General features: G+C 36.2%; 1 protein-coding gene and 1 long non-coding RNA gene across 2 annotated transcripts in view; one reads left to right on the top strand and one right to left on the bottom strand.

Moving 5' to 3' along the window:
- LOC109096496 (brain-specific angiogenesis inhibitor 1-associated protein 2-like protein 1) overlaps nucleotides 1-1,579 on the bottom strand; it is a 46,163-nt gene extending 44,584 nt beyond the window's left edge. The window contains exon 1 of the mRNA XM_042730394.1: nucleotides 1,216-1,579. Coding sequence (XP_042586328.1) covers nucleotides 1,216-1,266 — 51 coding nt within the window. The 5' untranslated portion in view covers nucleotides 1,267-1,579. The remainder of the gene's footprint in view (nucleotides 1-1,215) is intronic.
- On the top strand, nucleotides 973-14,209 carry LOC109097139. The gene is made up of 3 exons (XR_002019080.2): nucleotides 973-1,175; nucleotides 10,416-10,511; nucleotides 13,362-14,209. It is a non-coding gene; the product is annotated as an uncharacterized LOC109097139 (long non-coding RNA).
- Nucleotides 14,210-20,862: the final 6,653 nt, after the last annotated feature.

Raw genomic sequence — 20,862 nt, 5'->3', positions numbered from 1 at the left:
CTATATTGGAATGACGCACTCATACACAGATATGACGTGTGGGAGCCGGTCTCTGATAATGAACCTCCTCCCAATGAAAGCGTTCATCCAGTGTCACAGTTATACTGCAAAATTAGGTCATCACAAAATGTTATTACAACTTAAAATAATGATTTCTATTTTAATATACTTTAAAATATAATTTATTTCTGTGATGCAAAGCTGAATTTTCCTCAGCCATTACTCCAGTATAGAGTCACATGATCCTTCAGAAATCATTCTGATAAGCTGATTTATTATTAGAATTATCAGTGTTGCCAACAGTTGTGCTGCCAAATATTTATTTATTTATTTTGAAACTGCAATACTTTTTTTCAGGATTTTTTTTTCAAATCTTTGCTATCACTTAACAATTTAACATGCCCTTGCTGAATAAAAGTTTTAATTTCTTAAAAAAAAAAAAAAAGAAAAAAAAAATTACTTGCCCCAAACTTTTGAACGGTAGTGTATATTGTTAGAAAAGATTTATTTTTTAAATAAATACTCTTCTTTTTAACCTTTTATTCATCAAAGAATCCTGAAAAAAGGGTCACAGGTTCCAAAAAAATATTAAGCAGCACAACAGTTTCCAGCACATTGTGTGTGTGTGTGTGTGTGTGTGTGTATATATATATATATATTTAATTTGTTAACGAGACACGCGCACACACACACACACACACACACACACATACATATATATATATATATATATGTGTGTGTGTGTGTGTGTGTGTGCGCGTGTCTCGTTAACAAATTAAATTGTATCTGGATGTGCTAATATTAAGCCTGTTTTGATGAATAAAGCATATGATTCACACAAGTGTTAAGTGATAATACATTCCCAGGAGGTAAAAATAAAAACCCAAACCTTATCAGTACAGGTATGTGTCTAAATAATCCCTGGATCTGGATTCACATCTGACTCGTTTGGGTGTGTCTGTCAATAAATGAAATGTGCCATATGTGCTCTAGTAAAGACCCACCTGTGGCGCAATGACAACCCGCACTTACCAGCTAAATCAATAAAGTTCTACATACAGTTTGGTTTAAAGTCTCCTGACCAGTTGAGAAGTTTCCTAACCAGTAAAAAACGACCGGCTCAATCCAGAAATCTCGTGGTTACGTGGATAACCCAGCCGCTGAGGTCTCAACAGGTGAGTAATCTCGGCGTTTATGTCATGTCATGTCTCTCACCTTGTAAGTGCTCTCGGTCAGCTTACTGACCTCCTCCGGGTCGCGCGACATTCTTCTGCCCCTCTCACGACGAGCGCGCGCACTCGCCAAAAACTCTGCGCTCAGTCGATTACTCCGAAATAATCAGGACAGGACGGCACGCTTATCGCCTCCCTCAAGTCCTCATAGCAAGACGGCCGTCTGCAAGAGCTGTGTTATAGATTCCCGACAGAAAGCGGCTCAGTAACGGGCTGCTGGAGTTGAGCGGAGAGAGGCTTTGCTTCAAACTTACGAGCTCGTGAATGTGTCCGTGCGTCAGGGGCGGCGCTCTGACAGGTGCACGGGGACAGGAACAACATCAATGCTGACATCTGCCGATTATTGTCCACATTGCAGCCATTTGGACATCTTGCATCACAACATCAAAAGAGCAATTATCAGTTATTTCTAGGAATGTAACGATGCACCGTGAGCAGGTTGAACATTGATACAAATATGCGTCGATTTAAATAGGTTGAGATGTTAAATGAATCGCAACACAGTTGGGAGTAAGAGTTTATATGAATGTAGGCTATCTCTGGGGGGAACTGGCTGTTTATTAAACTGTTGCTTATTATACGATCTATTTTGGATCATAAAAACTTCTCATGCAGCATGCAGCATGTTTGTTTGTATCATGGTTAAAATACAGTAGTTGCCTCTAACTGAATGGAAAGAGCACAGGCAAAGCCTTAGTTTGTTTATATTCAGAGATTTCTTTTATTTGTGTTATTTACTTGATTTGGAGTTTGTTTTAAAATTTAGTTATCTGACATTTCAATTTCACAAAGAAATGTTCAGAATTTTGTCCAAGTAATAATAAAAGGACATCTTTTCATTTAAAATTCAAGTCTTGAAACTCATTTGTTAAAAAATAAAATAAAAGTTGTGAGAACATCGTATCGTGCAATCAGTGTCGTGAATTTTGTCGCATAGTGAGTTGAGTGAATCGTTACATCCATAGTTATTTCTGTTATCATTTATACTTTATTGAGATTTAGAGATCTGGGACATGGGTGTTTACATATATATAATCAGCAAAAATACATTTTTCAGTGTGTAAAGCTAAAGTATAGTAGGGTACAACGGGAGTAAAAGCTGCTTTGATTTTATTTTCATTTAAACCACTAGATGGCACAAAAACTTAAAACACTTTTTAAAACATCAGCTTTTCAAGATGCACGTGCATCATTAAAAATTTAGTAGATTTAAGTAGCAAATGGGCATCGCTAAAATTACTTAATACATTTTGAGTCAAAGCTAGGCCTTAATAATGATTTACAGTTTTGTTTAAGGTAATTAAATAATAACGGGAGAATAATATTATGTAAAAGTATGGTATTTGGGGTAAAAGGCGCCCCTGCTGTTGGGTTGATAGGCACAATTATTAACGTGATGATAAATAGCTGGCTGACTTTTCCATTTGTTGACATGGTTAGATTCAGATGGTAAATCAAGTCAAGTCGCCTTTATTTATATAGCGCTTAAATACAAAACTGATTGTGTCAAAGCAGCTTTACAGTGTCAAACAGAAAAATAATTTGTCAATAACCCAAGAAGACAATAACAGAGTCATTTTCCAGCTAAATGATTCAGTGATGTCATCATCCAGTTCAGCTCTCTTCCAATAATGTCTGTGCAATCTGTCAAGCGTCCCCAACTAAGCATGCCAAAGGCCACACTTAAGAGAAACCAGTCTCAGGTGGGAGGCCAGTTCTCCTCTGGCCAGACAAAACCAGCCTGGCATGGTTTAAATCCAGGCTGCAACACAGGTCAGATTGTGCGGAGGACTGATCTGGTTCCTGTGGTCTTGTGCCGATAGTCGTCGAGGTTAAGAGGTCTAGTTGACATGGTCTCTGCTGACATTCAAGGCTGTAGAGGTCATAGGTGCTAATATCTATTAGGCTGGCTGTTCCCATAATAGAAATATTCACCATTTTTATAATGAAACCATCCCATTTAATATTAATCATATAATAAAATGTCATTTGTTGTTAGTACTCGAAATCTATATTACATTAATATGGGATTTCCTTCAGTGCTTTCAGAAGCTTCACTTTTTTAAATAATTTTGTTTCTGTATTTTTAATATATATATGATTTTACCTTATTTCAAAAATGCTGAATCATGCTGGGAGATGCCCTTTTTTATTTGGACATTTTTATTGGTGAAATATAGAGCAAAAACACTCAAACACTCAAACAAGTCACTAAGTCTCTTAAAATATCAGATATGATAAGGCAGGGGTGTCCAAAGTCCAGCCCGTGGATGAATTTCAAATGGCCCACAGCTATTGAAGCGTATAATATGGCTCGCCAAGCAAAATTTACAAATCATTCAGTTTCACAATGTGACAGCGCTAGATTTTAGAGAGATGTCTGATTATTACCTTAAACTTCACACTAAACTCTTTCTGATTGACAGTCAGATTATCAAAATGACATCCTTAACCAAGCCACTAGACTCAGAAGTTGCTTTTTCTGCCTCATATATTTGTTCTAGTAAGATTTAGAATAAATAAATGAAGTTGAAATGAAGACCTCACATTGTGACAAGCCATCTTTGGTCCAGATTTTATCATTGATCTTTGCAAAGGTCTCGTCTCCTCTGAAATTTCCAGAAGAGTATTACAAGCAAGAGTATCCCGTGTGAGCACACCGTGGCCGGTTCCCCGTGGTACTTGCCAGTGAACAGATACTCGGGAGGGCTGTACTCTTCTGTGCCTGGAGGAAAGAAATTTTGTCTGATTTGTAAGTTTGCATTAACACGGCATGTAAACTAGATGTCCATTATCATGTATGAAATGATTTGATGCTATTGATTCATAAAGTGGATTGTACTCCATGATGCTTCATGAGAGCCTGACTCACTCATTACCAGAGTTTGAGACCTACTCTGAGTTTGAGAGTCTATGATTAATGATGAATAAGAGATGTTTTAAACTGAAAACAGTAACTTCAGAGAAGAAACTGAGAGAACTGCAGCCTACTTACAATGCTGATGAATTTCATGTTCCTGCTGGAGGCGAGTTTTACTGCTGCCTGATCAAGAAAACAACAACAACAACAACAAAAGATTTACAGTTCATAACATCTCTAGCATCAACCCTGAACATACATTTTCATGAATTTAAATAACAGTAGAGCATAGACCTGTCTAAACAGGTCTGACATGTCAAGTGCTCTAAATAGTTCAAATATGAAACAAGTGCATGCAAAGAAGAGAGTGAGACTGGTATAACAGGACAGAAATGATTAGCTAGATAAATATTGTAAGTAATACAAATTGATACCTGAAGGCCATTGTCCAAACGAGTTGCTGCATAAACAGTTCAAAAAGATAGTTTTATTCAAATCATATTTATGTGACGAGATCTTGATTTTTTCAGATTTTCCTTTCAGCCATTAAAATTAGGTGTCATGTCATTACACCGAATTAAAATGGCACGTGATGTAATCAATATGAATTATATAATGTTATTAGTATTCATAGAATTAAAATCCCCCTTGTGAGGAAATGTTTTTCAGTTTTTGTTAAAATGCATATAAAGTATGAACCTGAAGGAATGAAATGTCCTGTATCTTGTCCAGTTTGTTTCTGAATTTTGAGTATAATTTCTGACGTTTCAGCTTCTGTGATAATTAATCAGAATGCCTCTGATTGGCCACTACATTCATAAGCTCAACGGAATCGTGTGTGATTTGCTATAATGTGGAATGGTGTAAAAATGTGTAAAAAGAAATATGATGCAGCATGAGCAGATCTAAAATTAAATGCTGCAAGCGACATCTTTCATTTGTTTTTCACTTTAATTATTCGCAACAGCTGTAATAAGTTTAGTTTTGTTGTGAAGGGGCATTATTGTCCAATTTGCTAAGATTTCTGCCCCCATCCCCAGTTAATTTCACATCCGTGGCCATCCGTTTGTTAATACTGGCATGCATTTTGGTCTGTCAGAAGCAAAAAGGGCAGCACTTGGGCTCTATAGAGTGCACATGCCTGCGTCTAAAGGCTGTGTTCAACTGTGTATGTATGCTACCATACACATAAAAAAACTGAAGAATACTTTGGGTTGAAGCACTAAGCAAAGAAGGGTAATTAAGTAAATGAATGATAAATAGATTATATATAAAATTAATAATGGAGAGGGTGGGTGGGTGGGGGGTCAATTTATATGAAAGAATATGTAAGAAATGAAGAAACAGAATAAAGTACAACACAGATGAATGTTAGTTCTCTTGAAGTCACACATATATACTGTAGAAGTTTGCTGTTAATAATTCAAATTAGATCCTTCAAATAACTACAAGGAAAAGCACACATTCTATGAGAGGATAAGAAGCAGTATGGTCCACTGAAACATCATAACTCTGAAATTATTTAACAAATAACCCAAAACTGCATATAAGTTAAATTGGACCATAGATGATTAGTGACTTCAAAGTGATAGATGACCTTAATGATAAGTGAATTGATTCAGGATACAAATTTTACAACATTATTGCTTATAAAAGTCTTCTTTCCTTTTTTTCTAACTCAATTTATATGTCTTAAATGCTTAAATGGGACACCCAGTTAAGTTTTTAATCTGACCATTACACCAACAGGGACTTTAATGACATTGCATCCTAAATACATTAGTCCCTCTTTAACAGCTTCCTCTTCTGGGAAGGCTTTCCACAGGATTTTGGAGTGTTTCTGTGGGATTTTTTTGCCGTTCATCCAGAAGAGCATTTGTGAGGTCAGGCACAGATGTTGGAACAGAACGCCTGGCTCACAATCTACGTTACAGTTCATCTGAAAGGTGTTTGATGGGGTTGAGGTCAGGGCTCCAGTCGAGTTCTTCCACACCAAACTCATCCAACCATGTCTTTATGAGCTTTGCTTTATGCAATGGGGCACAGTCAGCCACTTTGATATTTGCTATTTCTTTTTCTTTTTTACCACCTTCTATTGACTTCTTTAAAAAAGGAGTGTATGTAGGATTGACACCGAGTGGTTGAACAAGATAATGCAGTCCAAATTCAAAATATTGGAGAGGGCTTTTTTCACAGGCCCTCCTCCTCAGACTTGACCCACATGCAGGTTGCCAGATTGACGACACAAACAGGAACGATCTGACTTGATGATGAATGAAAAGAAATATGCTGTGTTTCCCGCCAACTGGCAACCCGGGGTGCTGAAATGCAATTGGGTTAACTGGCAGTGGGCGGGTCACACAAACCAAAACAGAAACCGACATTCCGGCCCAGAACACACATTTTCAAAATAGGTTATTAATTTTTTTGGGATAAGTGACTGTGTATTCAATTGATTTGGCTGGTTGATCGCCTGCGTCACTGTGACGTCCCCGCTCTAGCTGGAGGCAAAACATAAGGATTTAATATGTCGTCTTGCTGTGTTTTTTGCTGCCAGAATAGAAGGAACAGCACTTTTGGTTCAAAACTAAAATTTCACCGGATCCCGGCCGACATTCCTTCACAGAAATCAAGAAGATGATATTGGTTGAATTCAATACGGCGTACAGACTAGACAGAGACGATCATAAATAATGCTCGTGTTTGCAGTGCACACTTCATATTAGGTAAAATAATCTATGCATATGTACTGGTGTGTTTGGTTTTATCTAGTACAAATCAGCAAGTTTATGTTTTTATAGGTGAAAAGTCGCCAACCTTCAGCGCACTAGCTAGCTTAAATGTTAAACAAACATACAGCAATAGATGTGTGTGCCATCCTTTGAATGGTCTCTTAAAATAAATCCACATTGCTAATCATAGTTAGCCCAGCGATAGGTTACATTAGACAATAAGCCTTGACAAAATTCCCCAAACTACCCGAAAGTAATTCATATGTTGTCTAGGAAATATCCAAAACCTGGTTAAAATGTTTTCAATGAGAACAAGATACAAGAACTACACCAGGCTTAGCTAAACATAAATAAATAAATAAATTAGGCTACTGTAATGTTATCCACTCGTCATTATATTTTGGTCAGATAACCAGTTTGGTCAGTGAACTGAGTGATCAACTTAATTAATTGATAAATTTATGATAACTCCCACTTTTTTTATTATTATATTTTTTGTCACTGTCCCGCAGAGTCAGTGACTGTACATATTCGGACAGTTCCGAACCTTCTTCTGCATCCATGTTTAATAAATCCCTCCTAAAACGTGATAGTTTACGCTTTTCTACATTCCGTCCGCGCCTCTTTTTGCCTCCAGCTAAGCCCCGCCCACCCGGAGACGTTGCAATGTTTACAAACTTTTAAGGGGTCTATAACTGACTGTAGCACTGTTTTTCAGATAAACAAGTATGTTAACTTAGCATGTTTCCTAAATATATGCAAACATATTATGGTATTTTTATGCTTTAGTAGAGTCAAAATCTTACATACAGCACCTTTAAATATGAAAAGTTTGTAATGGATTACATGCAAAGAGGACAAAAAAATACCTGTAATCTTTTTTTTTGATATATATTTTTTTGGCAGCCTTCTGCCTAGCCTATGTGTAAATCCAGTTAAATTCACTGCCATTGTAAATTCACTGTTCAGTCTCTTAAGGGACGAAATAGTTGCTCAGCTGTGCTCGTGAACTTCGTTTCCATGACGACCAAGTCACTCAAACTCAGCTGCATCTCAGCCATCGGCAAAAACCTCTCATTACATTTTCAAATTACATCTTGCCTTCATCAAACAGCGTAAGTTTTAATATGGTATCTAAATTATTCTTTTAAATTCGATTAATAATTTGCTGCGTTTTTCATTTCGAGCGTTATCCGCGGCGTTTCATAGCTTCACAATTACGTTGGTAATAACTGTGTTGGATGTGGATACCATTAATGGGATATAGTTCATCATAAAAATGTGAAATCCTGTCATCATTTAATCACCCTCAGGTCGTTCCAAACATGTGTGACTTTCCTCGGTGGAAGATATTTTGAAGATAAATGCATCTAATTATATGAATTGCTATAATATGCTGCTGAATGACTATTACGCTATTTATTTCTCTCCAATATCTGGCATGTCTATGAATATGAATGTATGCGTTTCTATTTCCTACCACAAGAGGTCAACACGATCCCGAATAAAGCGTGACATGAAACCGTGCATGACATTGAGATGTAACAGATTTATGGTCCCTCTGTTTAATTTTATGATGTTCCTCAAATGATTTAGACTTGATATGTGCAAATATACTGCCTAAAATAATTGTAGATTGCAGATGCAGCAATGCTTTCACAGTTGCATGTTACATAATATGTTTACACTCTATCACTAATTTTCCACATAGCCTTATCCTGATGGCATCGTGTTGCTGCTGTAATTATCAGCTGAAACCATGCATACAGTCAAAATATTTAATACTATGACATTAAATACAGCTGGCGCCTTTTGACAGCATTTCTGTTTAGATCAAGGTTGCATTCTGACTTTTTTTCTGGAATTAACCAAATATTTAGTTGAAATTTAATAGTGAAATTGCATATAGTGTACATTGTAATAATCTACAAAGCTATATAACTTCATAGAACTTTCCAGAAAATCTGAAAATCTCATATTTTATGAAAAATCACACTGTCTATGTAACCATCCATCCATACAGATTGTCACTGAGTTTAAATCAGAGAAACTAAATGGCAATTAAAGGTCACACAAAGGTTACTTTGTGGTGTTTCTACAGCATCCATCACTGGTTTTGGCATGTACCACCTCAATACTCTTTCACGAGTGTTTGAGGCAGCCCCAAACGCTCTGTGAAGAATTAAAATATCCAAAGTATAGGAAATGGTAGGCAGGTAATGCCTGTAATAAGTGATTTGTCCCTTTGTCATTGGCAATATTCAGAGCTAAAACCCAGCAGCCAATCAAAGCTCCACCCTCACTCACTTGACCACAAAAGAGGCACAAGGTTCATTCCTTTGAAGTAAAAGAGAATGTGCGTTCTGCTCTACTCCATCACAAGATTAGGATCCATAAAACCTGACAAGCTATGAGCTGTGCAGCGGATTTGTTTCTGATATTATGCATTACATCTCCATACAGTATAATGAAACACACAGGCCAAAGATTTGTGTGATCAGCTCTGAAAAGAACAAAACTAGCTCTCTTCAGATCAGTTCTCAATTCTCTATGAATCTTCTCTATAATCTGTGCTTTGGGTGAATGTAACAAAGCCAGTCCAGAACAATTCAAAAGGACAATGTTAATAATAAATGAATGGGAAATGCATTAAAAAACATTAATGAATTGTCACGCACATGCGGTATGTTGACAAGGCATACGTGACCACTGCTAAGTGCCCTAGTACTGCAATTTGGCAATTTCTTTCACTATTTTATTGCAGATAATGAAAATGTAGATATTTGTCACAGAGCTAACATTATCTTTGGTCAGAACACTCTTTAAATGCAGAAATTGATTTGCATAATTTTTTTTTCTTGTGTTTTGAATGAATTGGGTAGTGACTGACATAATTTAGGGTCTCGACTCTCGAGATTGTTAACAACAAACACAGATGCCAGCAGTTTGGTGTTAGCTTTCTTACCAAAACACTGTCAGTGTCTGGAGACATATAACGTCTGCCAATTATTAGTGAACTGCAGTCGACAGAAGCAGCGTGTTTTGTTTATCTCATTAGCGCAGGGCTGGTGGGAGCAACTACAGTGGAGAGAGACAGACTGGTGTCAAAATATGCGAATGAGTCGAGACACCTTCCCCCGACTCTGTGATTTGCTAGTACCTCCTCCAGGAGAAGAGAGACACACATCTCGACTCCTAATTAGGCCAATATCATAAAAGATTCTGTCATTTACTCTCCCTCATGTCGTTCCAAACCTGGATGACTTTCTTTCTGCGGAAGAGACACTTTGAAGAATGAGCTGGTCATTTTTTCACACAAGGTCATCTGAAGTCAGAAGGAACAGAGTAAAATTTAAATAGTTATTCACTGAAAATATTAATGTCCACCCTTGTCCTTGGCACGTTCATCAGAAGTAGCCATGCCCACTTTGTGTCCGAATGTTTTCAGTGAATATCTTATTTAATTATATGCATATCATTTGTATGATTATCTGTGGTTTGACTGCGGATGCTTCAGTTTCTTCAAGCATCAAGGTCTCCAGAGTTTCTCTGTGTTTGAACTTTGACCTGTTGTGTGTTTCTGTATCACAGTATAAAAGGAGGCCTTGGTGCTTTTGTGCCTGGAGGTTTCTGTGAAGTTCGCAGCATGTGATGTTTCTGTTTGACCCTGACCTCTCATTATATAAGGTGAGCATCATCTCTGATAATGCGTTATTTGGGGGAACACACACACACACACACACACACACACACACACACACACACACACACACACACACACACACACACACACGTACATTACCCTGGAGTAATGCTTCAATGCAGTATTTCACTGCACTATCTATCTATCTATCTATCTATCTATCTATCTATCTATCTATCTATCTATCTATCTATCTATCTATCTATCTATCTATCTATCTATCTATCACACGGACTGCCTATTAATACTACAAAACTACCTAACCTTTACTCATGAATAAAATAAAATGTTCATGTACTATCTGTGCGATCATGAAGTTGGTCTGATATAAACAGCTTCATCATACATATTCATAGAAATCTTACCCTAAGGAAAAAGCAGTTCATAATTATTAATTAGATAGTGACGTGCACCCAAATGATTTGCTGATATTGAATCAGTTTTAATTAGGTTACGTGACCAGATGGACCAGGAAGGTTGCCTAGCAACATCAACACGACCTAATTAATATTTATTATTATTACCCAAGCTTTTGGCAGGTAATGACATCACAACTAGCAAGTCTGTGCACTTACCACCTCAAAAAACTGTTTTACTGACTTTGTCTTCAAGTGTCTTGTTTGTAATACGGAAGAAATGAATGGAAGAATAATCAGCAAAAGAATGATTAACTTTAAACCAAAAACAAATCACTGTATTCAAATCGCTGCTTTGTCTAAAAACAGGTGATTAGCCACGGCACATCTTCATTTGATTGCATTTAGCGTAATAGCACAAATGTGAGTTGTGGAGATTGACTGATGAAAAGAAGTTGGAGAGAAGGAGGAGAAGAAAGCAAGAATGTCAAACCTGCTACAACTGTTATTCCTAATAATTGCTACTAAAGTTGCATAATCTCATAGTGCCATTTGTAGGTCTAGGGTCCAAAAACACACCATGAATTCATTGAATGTGACAAATAATCCACAGAGATGCCGCAGGCAGAACTCTGCAGTCATGGGAATAATAACATAGGAGTGCAGCATTAAATAATACCTGAAAACTGCTTATAATACAATCTATTGCATATCCACTTGAGCAGTTAGTCTTCAGGATATGTTCACTAACTAAACACGTTCAGCTGAGCTCCAGGATAGAATAGTTTCTTTATAATCTGTCACATTGGGAATATATATCTGGACATTTTTTGTATAAAGTAATAAGGTGATACTCAAACTTATGTTAAGGTTAGTATAGTATTTATAATTACCAATAAATTATAAGACAAGACGTAAAGCATTCTATTGTGTGAATATAAGTTAAACAAAATGGACCATTTTCATAGAATGTGTACATTTTAATGGTCATCCACATCATAAATCATAAAAGTTTTTTATATTTTCATTTTTTTTTCAGTATGCACATTTATAACACTATATTTTGTATTTTATTACCTTTGCATCAATTTACATAATAATAATAATAATAATAATAATAATAATAATAATAATAATAATATAATTATAATAAAAATTCAGTAGAATAATTTGTAATATGTTTGTTGTAATTTTGTAAGTTTATTTAGTTTTTTTTAATTTAAATTTCTTTCTTTCTACCCTAAAACATGACACAAAGCAATGTGTGGACTGTATTTTTATGAGTTTTATTTTCAGTGCTTTGTTTTATTTTATTTTATTTTTTATTTTTTATTTGTTTATGTTTTTTATTTTTTTTTGTTTTTTGCCATACAGTGGAAGTCAGTGGGGCTCTTCAAAATCTCTTTTGTGTTTTGCAGAAAAAAAAAAAAAAAAAAACTCATACACATTTGGAATGACATGAGAATGGGTAAATGATGCAGTGGTGTAAAGTATTTGAGTTAATGTAATTAATTAGTAAATGTAATGTAATGTCATTAGTAATTAGTAGTATCATTTTGGGTACTTTGTTTTACTGAGTTTCAAAGATATTAGCAACTTTTACTCTATTCTTGACTACATTTTTGAATTAGTATATGTACTCTTTTTTTCAATACATTTGTGATGACTAATGCAACTAGTCCTTACATTTTGCATGGCACCTAACTTGTTCTGCAGCAATTTATTTCTGTTACAAAAGAAGTGATATCGGCATCAACAGGGCACTGAAGGTACTTTAAGTTGGTGTGTTTCTGTCAACATAAGTTAACAAAAAATAAAATTATCTTTTAGATAGTGTTTTATTAAGGTGTACACCTACCCCAACCCTTACAATATTACAAATAGAGTTGTTATTGTTGTTCAACGTGACAAAAATTATGCTATATTGATGTGCACATGCTTCTAGCCTTAACCCTTACACACTCAAACTTATGGACATAGGTACTTCATCCCAGTGTGAGTGCATTAGCAGGTAGTTGTGAATCAAAGGTGTTTCATATATGTCAAAATCTGCTAAGGGGTAATTAAACATAACAAGTACTGTAAAAATATACAGATACTGTGGTAAATAATAGTGAAAAATCAGACACTCTAAGACATATACTCAAATTGTGTTTGAACTGGTCACTTGTAACTTGGAGTCATTTTCGCTGTGTACTTTTAGCTTCTCAAGTATGGGTTTCAGGTACTCTTTGCACCTCTGGAATGATGACTAAATTTACATTTTTGGGTAAACTGTCTCTGTAATATAGCTAAAAAAATGAGTGCTTTAACTACCCATATTTATCATCCCCAAATAATTTTTTTTGAGTCTTAAAAGACATCAAGAGATGAAACACATGGCTTTGTTATAGAAGTGATGTGAGGATGTCAGAATTGTAAAAGGGTTCTTGCCTTTAATGTTTGATTTTGATGTGTTATGAAATATTCCCCTTGTAGCACAGAAGGTGTCATTCAGTCTGAGGTGAAATGACTGAAGTGCAGGTGTGCCGAGCAGAAGTGAGCGGACGACACTGCAGGTGTTTCTGCTTGCAAACCCCATCCAAAAACACAAATCACAGTTTGACTAAATTATCCAATACGCTGCTTTTGCATGCACAGCCTCGCATCATACGCGTTCACGTTTTCCCTTTTGATCTCTCTGTCCGCCTCCATGTGTGTGTGTGTGTCTGTGCGTGTGTATGTGAATTGTATTGGAGTGTGTTTCCCGGGACTCAAACTCTCTGGAGGAAATGCTGCAACTAGAGCAGAAATACAAGACGAAATGTGATCATTGGTCTGCGTGCTGATTGGCTGTCGAGACGACGGCCGGTTGCAAAGCCAGTTCTTGCCTGATTCTCAATCTACAAACACGCCGCCACAGGGGAGAGCAGAGGGGTACAACAGAATGCCAAAGTGAGGAAGGCAAAGGATTTGGATTGATGTTTCATTTCTGGATATATAGTCACAGGGCTAAGCATGTAGCCGGAGGAATAACTTCACCTGTGCTGAAAAGTTGTGTTTATAAATATATTTTCCTGAGTTGAAGGGCCTACATTGCGTCTCAGACTAACTGATCTCTTTTCCCGGTGCCAGTTGATTGATTCGTGAGCCAGGCCCACAGGATACACCATGGGCTTCTGAGGTCACAAGCATCGATTGGCAATTTCTGCCTTGAACTCTAGACTAACAAACCTCAATTAATGATGTTCGTCAAAAACAAACAAAAAAAAAAATTCTCCCATAATTTGGAACCTTTACAGGATTTAACAAGAATCATCCTTTGAATCAATTATACATGGCTGGATAACCACAAAAAAAAAAGAAAAAAAAAAGGATTTTTAGAATTCATTATGTTTCAGTTAATGCATTTGGATGCAATTTTTATTAAGCAACAAGCCTGTTAAACGTGTAAAATACAAATAAATATGCTAGTAAATAAATAAAAGAGAAACAAATATCTGTTTGCTGAATATTGCATTAATTTAGCAAATTAATTGTAATGTTTGCTAATTGTTAATTAAGAGTTAATTGGCTTTTTTCTTGCTATTGAGAGTTTATATCTCATAATATATATATTTTTTCTCAGAATTGCAGGTTTTTATCTTGCAATTTCAAGTTATAAACTTGCAAATTGTGAGTCTACATCTCACAATTCTGACTTTTCTTAAAATTGCAAGTTTACATCTTGCAGTTCTTACCTTTTTCTAAGAAGTTTTGCGCATTTTGACTTTTTTTATTCAGAATTCTTAGTTTTCATCTTTGATCGCAATTTGATGACGTCAATGCGTGACCACGTACATGATGCGTGGGGACAAAAATGATTTTGAGCCATAGTCATGTCATCGCTGGTGTGAAAATGTATTGACGTTTCGAGAAACAATGAAAAATTTGTGTGCCTCACTGCAAAAAAGCCACCTGCAAATAATCAGAATGTATTTTTTAGCAATTATCAGCAGCGCCCATGGATATAGGAAAAGCAAAATATGTTCTTGATATTTAAAGTAATATGCTTTAAAATCAAAACGAGGCGTGGGTATTTTTATATCACTGTGTTTCTGAAGGAAGACTATCTTTAGAAAAATTTTGATGTCATTTTCATTTCATCTTTCAAGTTATATGCCTGATAAAGCAGCGTTTGTGAGCTCAGCAGCGCTGCTTTGTGTACAGCCGTTACTGTGGAAACCTCTGTTTCTCCCGCTTTAAACGTGCAGTACGTGCTCATGTTTATTCAACAAAGCCTTTTGGAATATCGGTCAGTTTTGATATTGTGAGCGCCACAAATAAATAAATGTCTGGGAAACACATCCGACAGCACAGCCACCTGAGCCCAACTTCAGTCTACTCATCACCTTAACTTTAACTGCATTTGTAGCACCGAAGCCAGACTGATAAACAAACACAGACCGGAAGTTAATTTCGGGCCAGGTGCGTGCGCCTGATGAAACCGTCTATATAAAGCTTGAAACATCAGAATCGGCATCAGTATCGGCCGATCACCATGACAAGAAATCGCAACTCCGTATCGGCTGCAAAAATCCTGATCGCAGCATCCCCAGCTCCACCTGTATAGATCTGCTACGAGGTGATTCATGTATGCTATGGAGTTATTTCATGTATGTTATATTTGCAGCAGCAATATTTCTTACATGCTCACAGCAGCATGTTGTGGATGTACTGGCAATAGCAGGTTTTGTTGGTTTATTTGCAGTATCGGTGTTTGATATGTATTAGGCCAAGACTAAATACATTAACATAAACTATATATATTTGTTATTAGTGATTGTGTATTATTTTATGAAACATATTTTTTTAGTTTATGCAGGTTTTTGTCAGAAATAAATTCAAATGATGCTCTTTTTTTATTTGAGCCCTTCTAAAAATCTGATCAGCATTTCCTCAGCATTCCTTTAGGATTTTTTTTTTTTTTTTGACATGGGAATTTGTGTCAAGGTTTATTTTGGTTTGTTAACAAGGTTCATGTTCACAACAGCTGCACCACTGGAGTCTCTCAATGAGTGTTGTTTTCCCGAATATCAGAGTGATCGCAAATTAATTGATTTTACACAACAGTTCATCAAACAAGATGTTAGTATTAAGTGATTTACATTTTAGTAACAATGTTGTCTGTTTTTGCACTGTTTCACCAACAACAATAGCTTTTATCAAAGTCGGAGTAGATGATTTGTGCATCTCCGATCAACACAGTGTTTTGTTTCTGAATGAATCTGTGTTTTTGAACAAATCATTTGAGTCAATGATTCAACGGCCCATTCATAAAGACAACAGTCATATGCTTTCTAAACAAATTTCTAAACGAATCAGCCGTTTAGATCGAACCTGTTGGTTGAATGAGTCAATGAATCACTCATTAAGTCCACACAGAGACATATTTCGCTGTATATGCATACATTTTGTATCGTATAGGCGTTTCGTCCACACGGATCTGGCGTTTTGAGAGAGTGAAATTTTTTGAAACCGGGTTCCAGAGTGGATAAATTTGAAAAGGACGTGGGGACAGTGAATCCGTATATTTTGAAAATTTCGTGTGGACAGTGAATCCGTATATTTTCTGAAAAGATGATGTCATCGGCTCACGCCTCGCCCCTAGTCTGAAACAGCTACGTCACGCAACAGCAACAAAAACATGAACAAAAAATGAATGATTGTCTTTTTTATTAACTAACATTAACACTGATTAATAAATGTATTGTTCCATGTTTGTTTGTATACCGCGCGTAAGGTTTACGCGCATAGTCCAAGTCTTCTTCTCCATCTCTGTGGCAGAATTACAGTGCCACATGCTGGTCTGGCATGTATACTACATCGTTTTGTGTCAGTTTTGTGTTTTCGTGTGGACGCAGATATTTCTTGAGATGAGGGGAAAAAAAGATTGGATAGGTAAAGCTCTGGCTTCGTGTGGAAGAAGCCTAAGAAGAGGACTTGCCACCTATTGGCAGTTCTAATTTCATGTTATTTATTTATCCATGACAGGCTTAATGCAAACAGGGTACTATCAAAATAATACGGTCAAATTATCCACTTTTTTCCTTAATGTGGAAGTAAGCCTATGGGTGAGACTTCCGTTTCATTAGCTGCTATAGGTAAATAACGAGGAGAATAACAACAGTAAACGATAAAACTGTTTGCAGTATACAAACCAGTGTGTTCTTAATTAAGATAACAGATTAAAGTAATATGATAGGACACATCAATTGTCAATATCAAGAAGCAAAACAAACTGTTTTGTACATCTAAAAATAGTTGGACGCAAATGAGACCGGAAGCTAGACCCATAGAATTTACAAATGGCGGCGCCCATTTTAACGTCAGGAAAAAGATGGATAAACAAAATAAATAAAAAAAATTCAAATATCTCAAAAAAAGATAAAACATTGTTTGTCGCAGAGTCCTAAAATAAGTCATATGGGGAAATTTTCTCCGATCCGGCCCTCAACCTAGAATGATTTTCAGACCCCATTCGATACTGTAGTAAAATATCACTGCCTAATGATTGACTTTTGGGGGTAGTTATAAAAGTATAAAAGCCATAAATAAGGCTGCTGGTTGGATGTGGCTAGTGTCTTGTCTTTTGAGAGGCCTGGCTTTTGATCATAAACAATATATAACATGGTGACCTGCAGCTGGAGGAACAGAGGCATCGGGCAGTGGCTGGTGTTGAGTAGTTAAGCCCATCTACTGTATATACAAACTGATGATCTGTTGCATTATGATCGCAGCAAAAACTTTAGGCTGTACAAAGCATTCACGTTAGGTCCATAGTCATAAAGTAAACCTGAATGACCTTTTGAAAAACACTTGGAAGATGTGTGGATCTGTAGGTATTGATATTCATCTCTACACAGACACAAAGTCACCTTCAGCAGGCTTTTTTTTGTTACTGTAGTAACAACAGTATGGTGCCTTAAATATTTACTATGTCTGAGCTCAATTTAAATTCATTTGAACTCCCATTGCCCATGACACATAGCCAGAGCTTTGTTCACGGTTGAGCCTGAGGCCAGAATGCAATGGTAATGCGGAATTATTTTTATTAGGCCTTTGTTGGAATCAATAAGCATTAATAGTGTATTTTAAAGTACATCTTCTCATTTTTCTCATCAATGGAGACTAAAAAGTCTAATTCTACTGCTCTTATGCCAGAAAGGAGTGGCTTTATAAAGATGCTTTTTCAGTGAGGTTACGAAATAAATGCCTTTCAGTCACCAAGGCCACGTCGTGCAGCCAGTATGCGCTTGCAGTTATTTGATGAGAACTCTTGACAGGTACTTTCGGAATGATGTAATACTTCACTATGCTTAGTATGAAGTGCAGTATGCCTATTTTTATATGCACTGAAAACTTAGAGGACACTATGTGAAATTTGGAACCGAGCGGCTCTTTCTAGGCGGTGCACAGTAAAATTCCCAAATTATAGTGCCATTTATTTTATCATCCATTCAGTAACCGTTAGCAGTTTGACAATGACAAGCTCATTTTAGGGCAGATCACACTCGTTTGAGCAGCTTTGACAGTGTTGACATTAACAACAGACACTTTTACATCGGCAGGCTTTGCATCTTTGATAAGAGTCTGGTGAAATGTTATGGCGGAGAGGCTTCAAACACGTGGAGAGCACAGGTCAAATGCAGAAATGCTTCCTCTGATCTCGAGAGCCTCAATCCTCTCAGGGATCCGTAATCCATGTCCTTATATGTCCCCAACCATTTCTGATTAGTTCTCATCTGGGAAATCACACAGTGGCCGGATTCCACATCCAGCAATCAGGATTAATGCCATGGAATATCAAAATGGACTATGATACTTTTAACTGTGTGCTATTTGTGGAGATGAGCTCTTGTGACAGCTGACTGTATAGCATGACACGCATCTGCTGTGAAGAAAGCATTAAGACCATTAAAACTGATACATTTTACAAGTTTTGATGTTTTTTTGTCACCTAATAAGATCTACAGGTGATTATTTTATTTATATAACAATAAAATACATTATTTCAATGGCAATTACACACATTACTCTTTATAAAATCTCATTCTCATTACTATATTGTGAAAAAAATGTGTTTAAAAAGTAAATGTTTCAAAAATGTATTCATACATTGTTATTTCACACTAAGGAAATATTTAGGCATGAGAAGAGTGTATTTGAATTGCATATGAAATTTTCAATTTGGATTACGCAGGTTTAGCATAAACAAATGCATAAACTTAATGTGATGCATATTTGTCAGTCATATAAACGAAACAAGTATGATTTCTGTAAAAGTACTAATAAGTGCTAATAAGTGTGCTTTAAATACACAATAACTAGGTTTCTACATTTATCATCAATATATCCAATTTGTTTCAATCTCATAGATTTTAAATAACTAAATCTAAACTGGGTTGACTTGATGTTCTGAGGGTGAATTGAACATGAAATAGAGTAGTAACCACACAAGCTGTTTTTAAAGAGAACACCTAGGGTAAGCAACAAACTTCAAAAACATAAATTATGTAGAAAAGAAAAATAAAAAAGCAAAGATGACGTTTTTGGAGAAGCTAGTTACTGGAGAAGGGATGAGCAAGAGCGTTTCGTGAGCTGTGAAGAAGGGAGGATATGACATTCAGGTTTCATAATTTAATGAGAGTTGTTGAGCTGAAAGGGCTTTTGTGAGTAGTTTTCATGGAACAGGATTGTTGAGCGGAGACTTGGTGTGCCTGGAAGAGGTCATCCACCAATTCCACATTCTCTCTGACTTTAATTATAGAGAAACACATGTTAGCTGGCCAGATTTACACTCACAGATTTTGTCTGAGGGCAGAACGGAAACTGTGGCATTTTAATTTGCCCCCACAACTGTGAAACTTGCCCTTTTCCTAATGGATACAGAAACTGTGTGTGCTAATTACTAGTTCATACTTGGCTACTCTCAGCTTCAACACAACCTCTAGGCAACAGCGAGAACTTGTGCTCCTTCTCTGTTCTGTAAAGTCCCACTTAGGGAATGCGTAATGAAGGGAAATTATAATTAAAACTATGGCCATGAGTTTTACAGGATTTGAAATAAGACTGTTGTTTTATATTTCAGTCTTTCAACTTCAGAATGTTCCGTTTTAATTCATTGTGTTACTTGCCATTTCTTTGAAATTAATTGTGAAATGTACTAGCAATGTACTAGTGAAAATTGTTTCTACACCATTTTTAATGTCATTTCTATTAAAATAAAATTACATTTAAATATTAACTTTAAATACAATATACAGTTAAATTATAATCAAGTATTTTTAAGTGTGATTAGAAAGTCATAAATGTATCTCTCTTTAAGTACACTTTTTCATTATTATATTATCTATAATAATGGGAGATGTCAGTTTCAATGAGTATAAACCTATTTTTTCTTAAATTCACTGGCCAGTATTTGCACAGTATGAGAAACTGTCAAGATATCTTCTGCAGCCGAAGAGACTCTCCTCAGTAATGTGTGATTAATGGGGTTGTTTACTTAGGAGAAATATCTGAGATTAACGAGATGCAAGCATTAATTAGATTCTCCATTTAACATCATTTATAGGAGATAATATAAAGCATCTCATTTGTGATGTTTCTTTCCTATGGGGCGAATGCAGCTGAACCCAACAATAGTGCTGTCAGATACTCATGATGCTTCATCAGTATCTCCCTGCTGCCATTTGTTTTTTTATTGAATGTGTAATTCTGCCATAGCAATTATAGAGTGACGCCTTGGGAAAAGCAAACCCATGAATTAATGCCAGTGACAACCCAGAGAGTGCAAATTAAAACAGAGAGCCCCAGAAAAGCAGGAGCTACATTGCTCTGCTCATAATCTGCAGATTTTTTTCATTTCCACCTGGCGTCTTTCCAAGATGAGGATTTTGCAGCTGTTGGAAACAATTTGATCCAAAAGAGAGAACCGGAAAAAAAACCCTGCCATTTATGT

Source organism: Cyprinus carpio, chromosome A3 (genome assembly GCF_018340385.1).
Source record: "Cyprinus carpio isolate SPL01 chromosome A3, ASM1834038v1, whole genome shotgun sequence".
In the NCBI taxonomy this organism is placed as follows: domain Eukaryota; kingdom Metazoa; phylum Chordata; class Actinopteri; order Cypriniformes; family Cyprinidae; genus Cyprinus; species Cyprinus carpio.
Note: the sequence above shows the minus strand (reverse complement) of the source record. Positions and strands in the feature narration are given on the sequence as shown.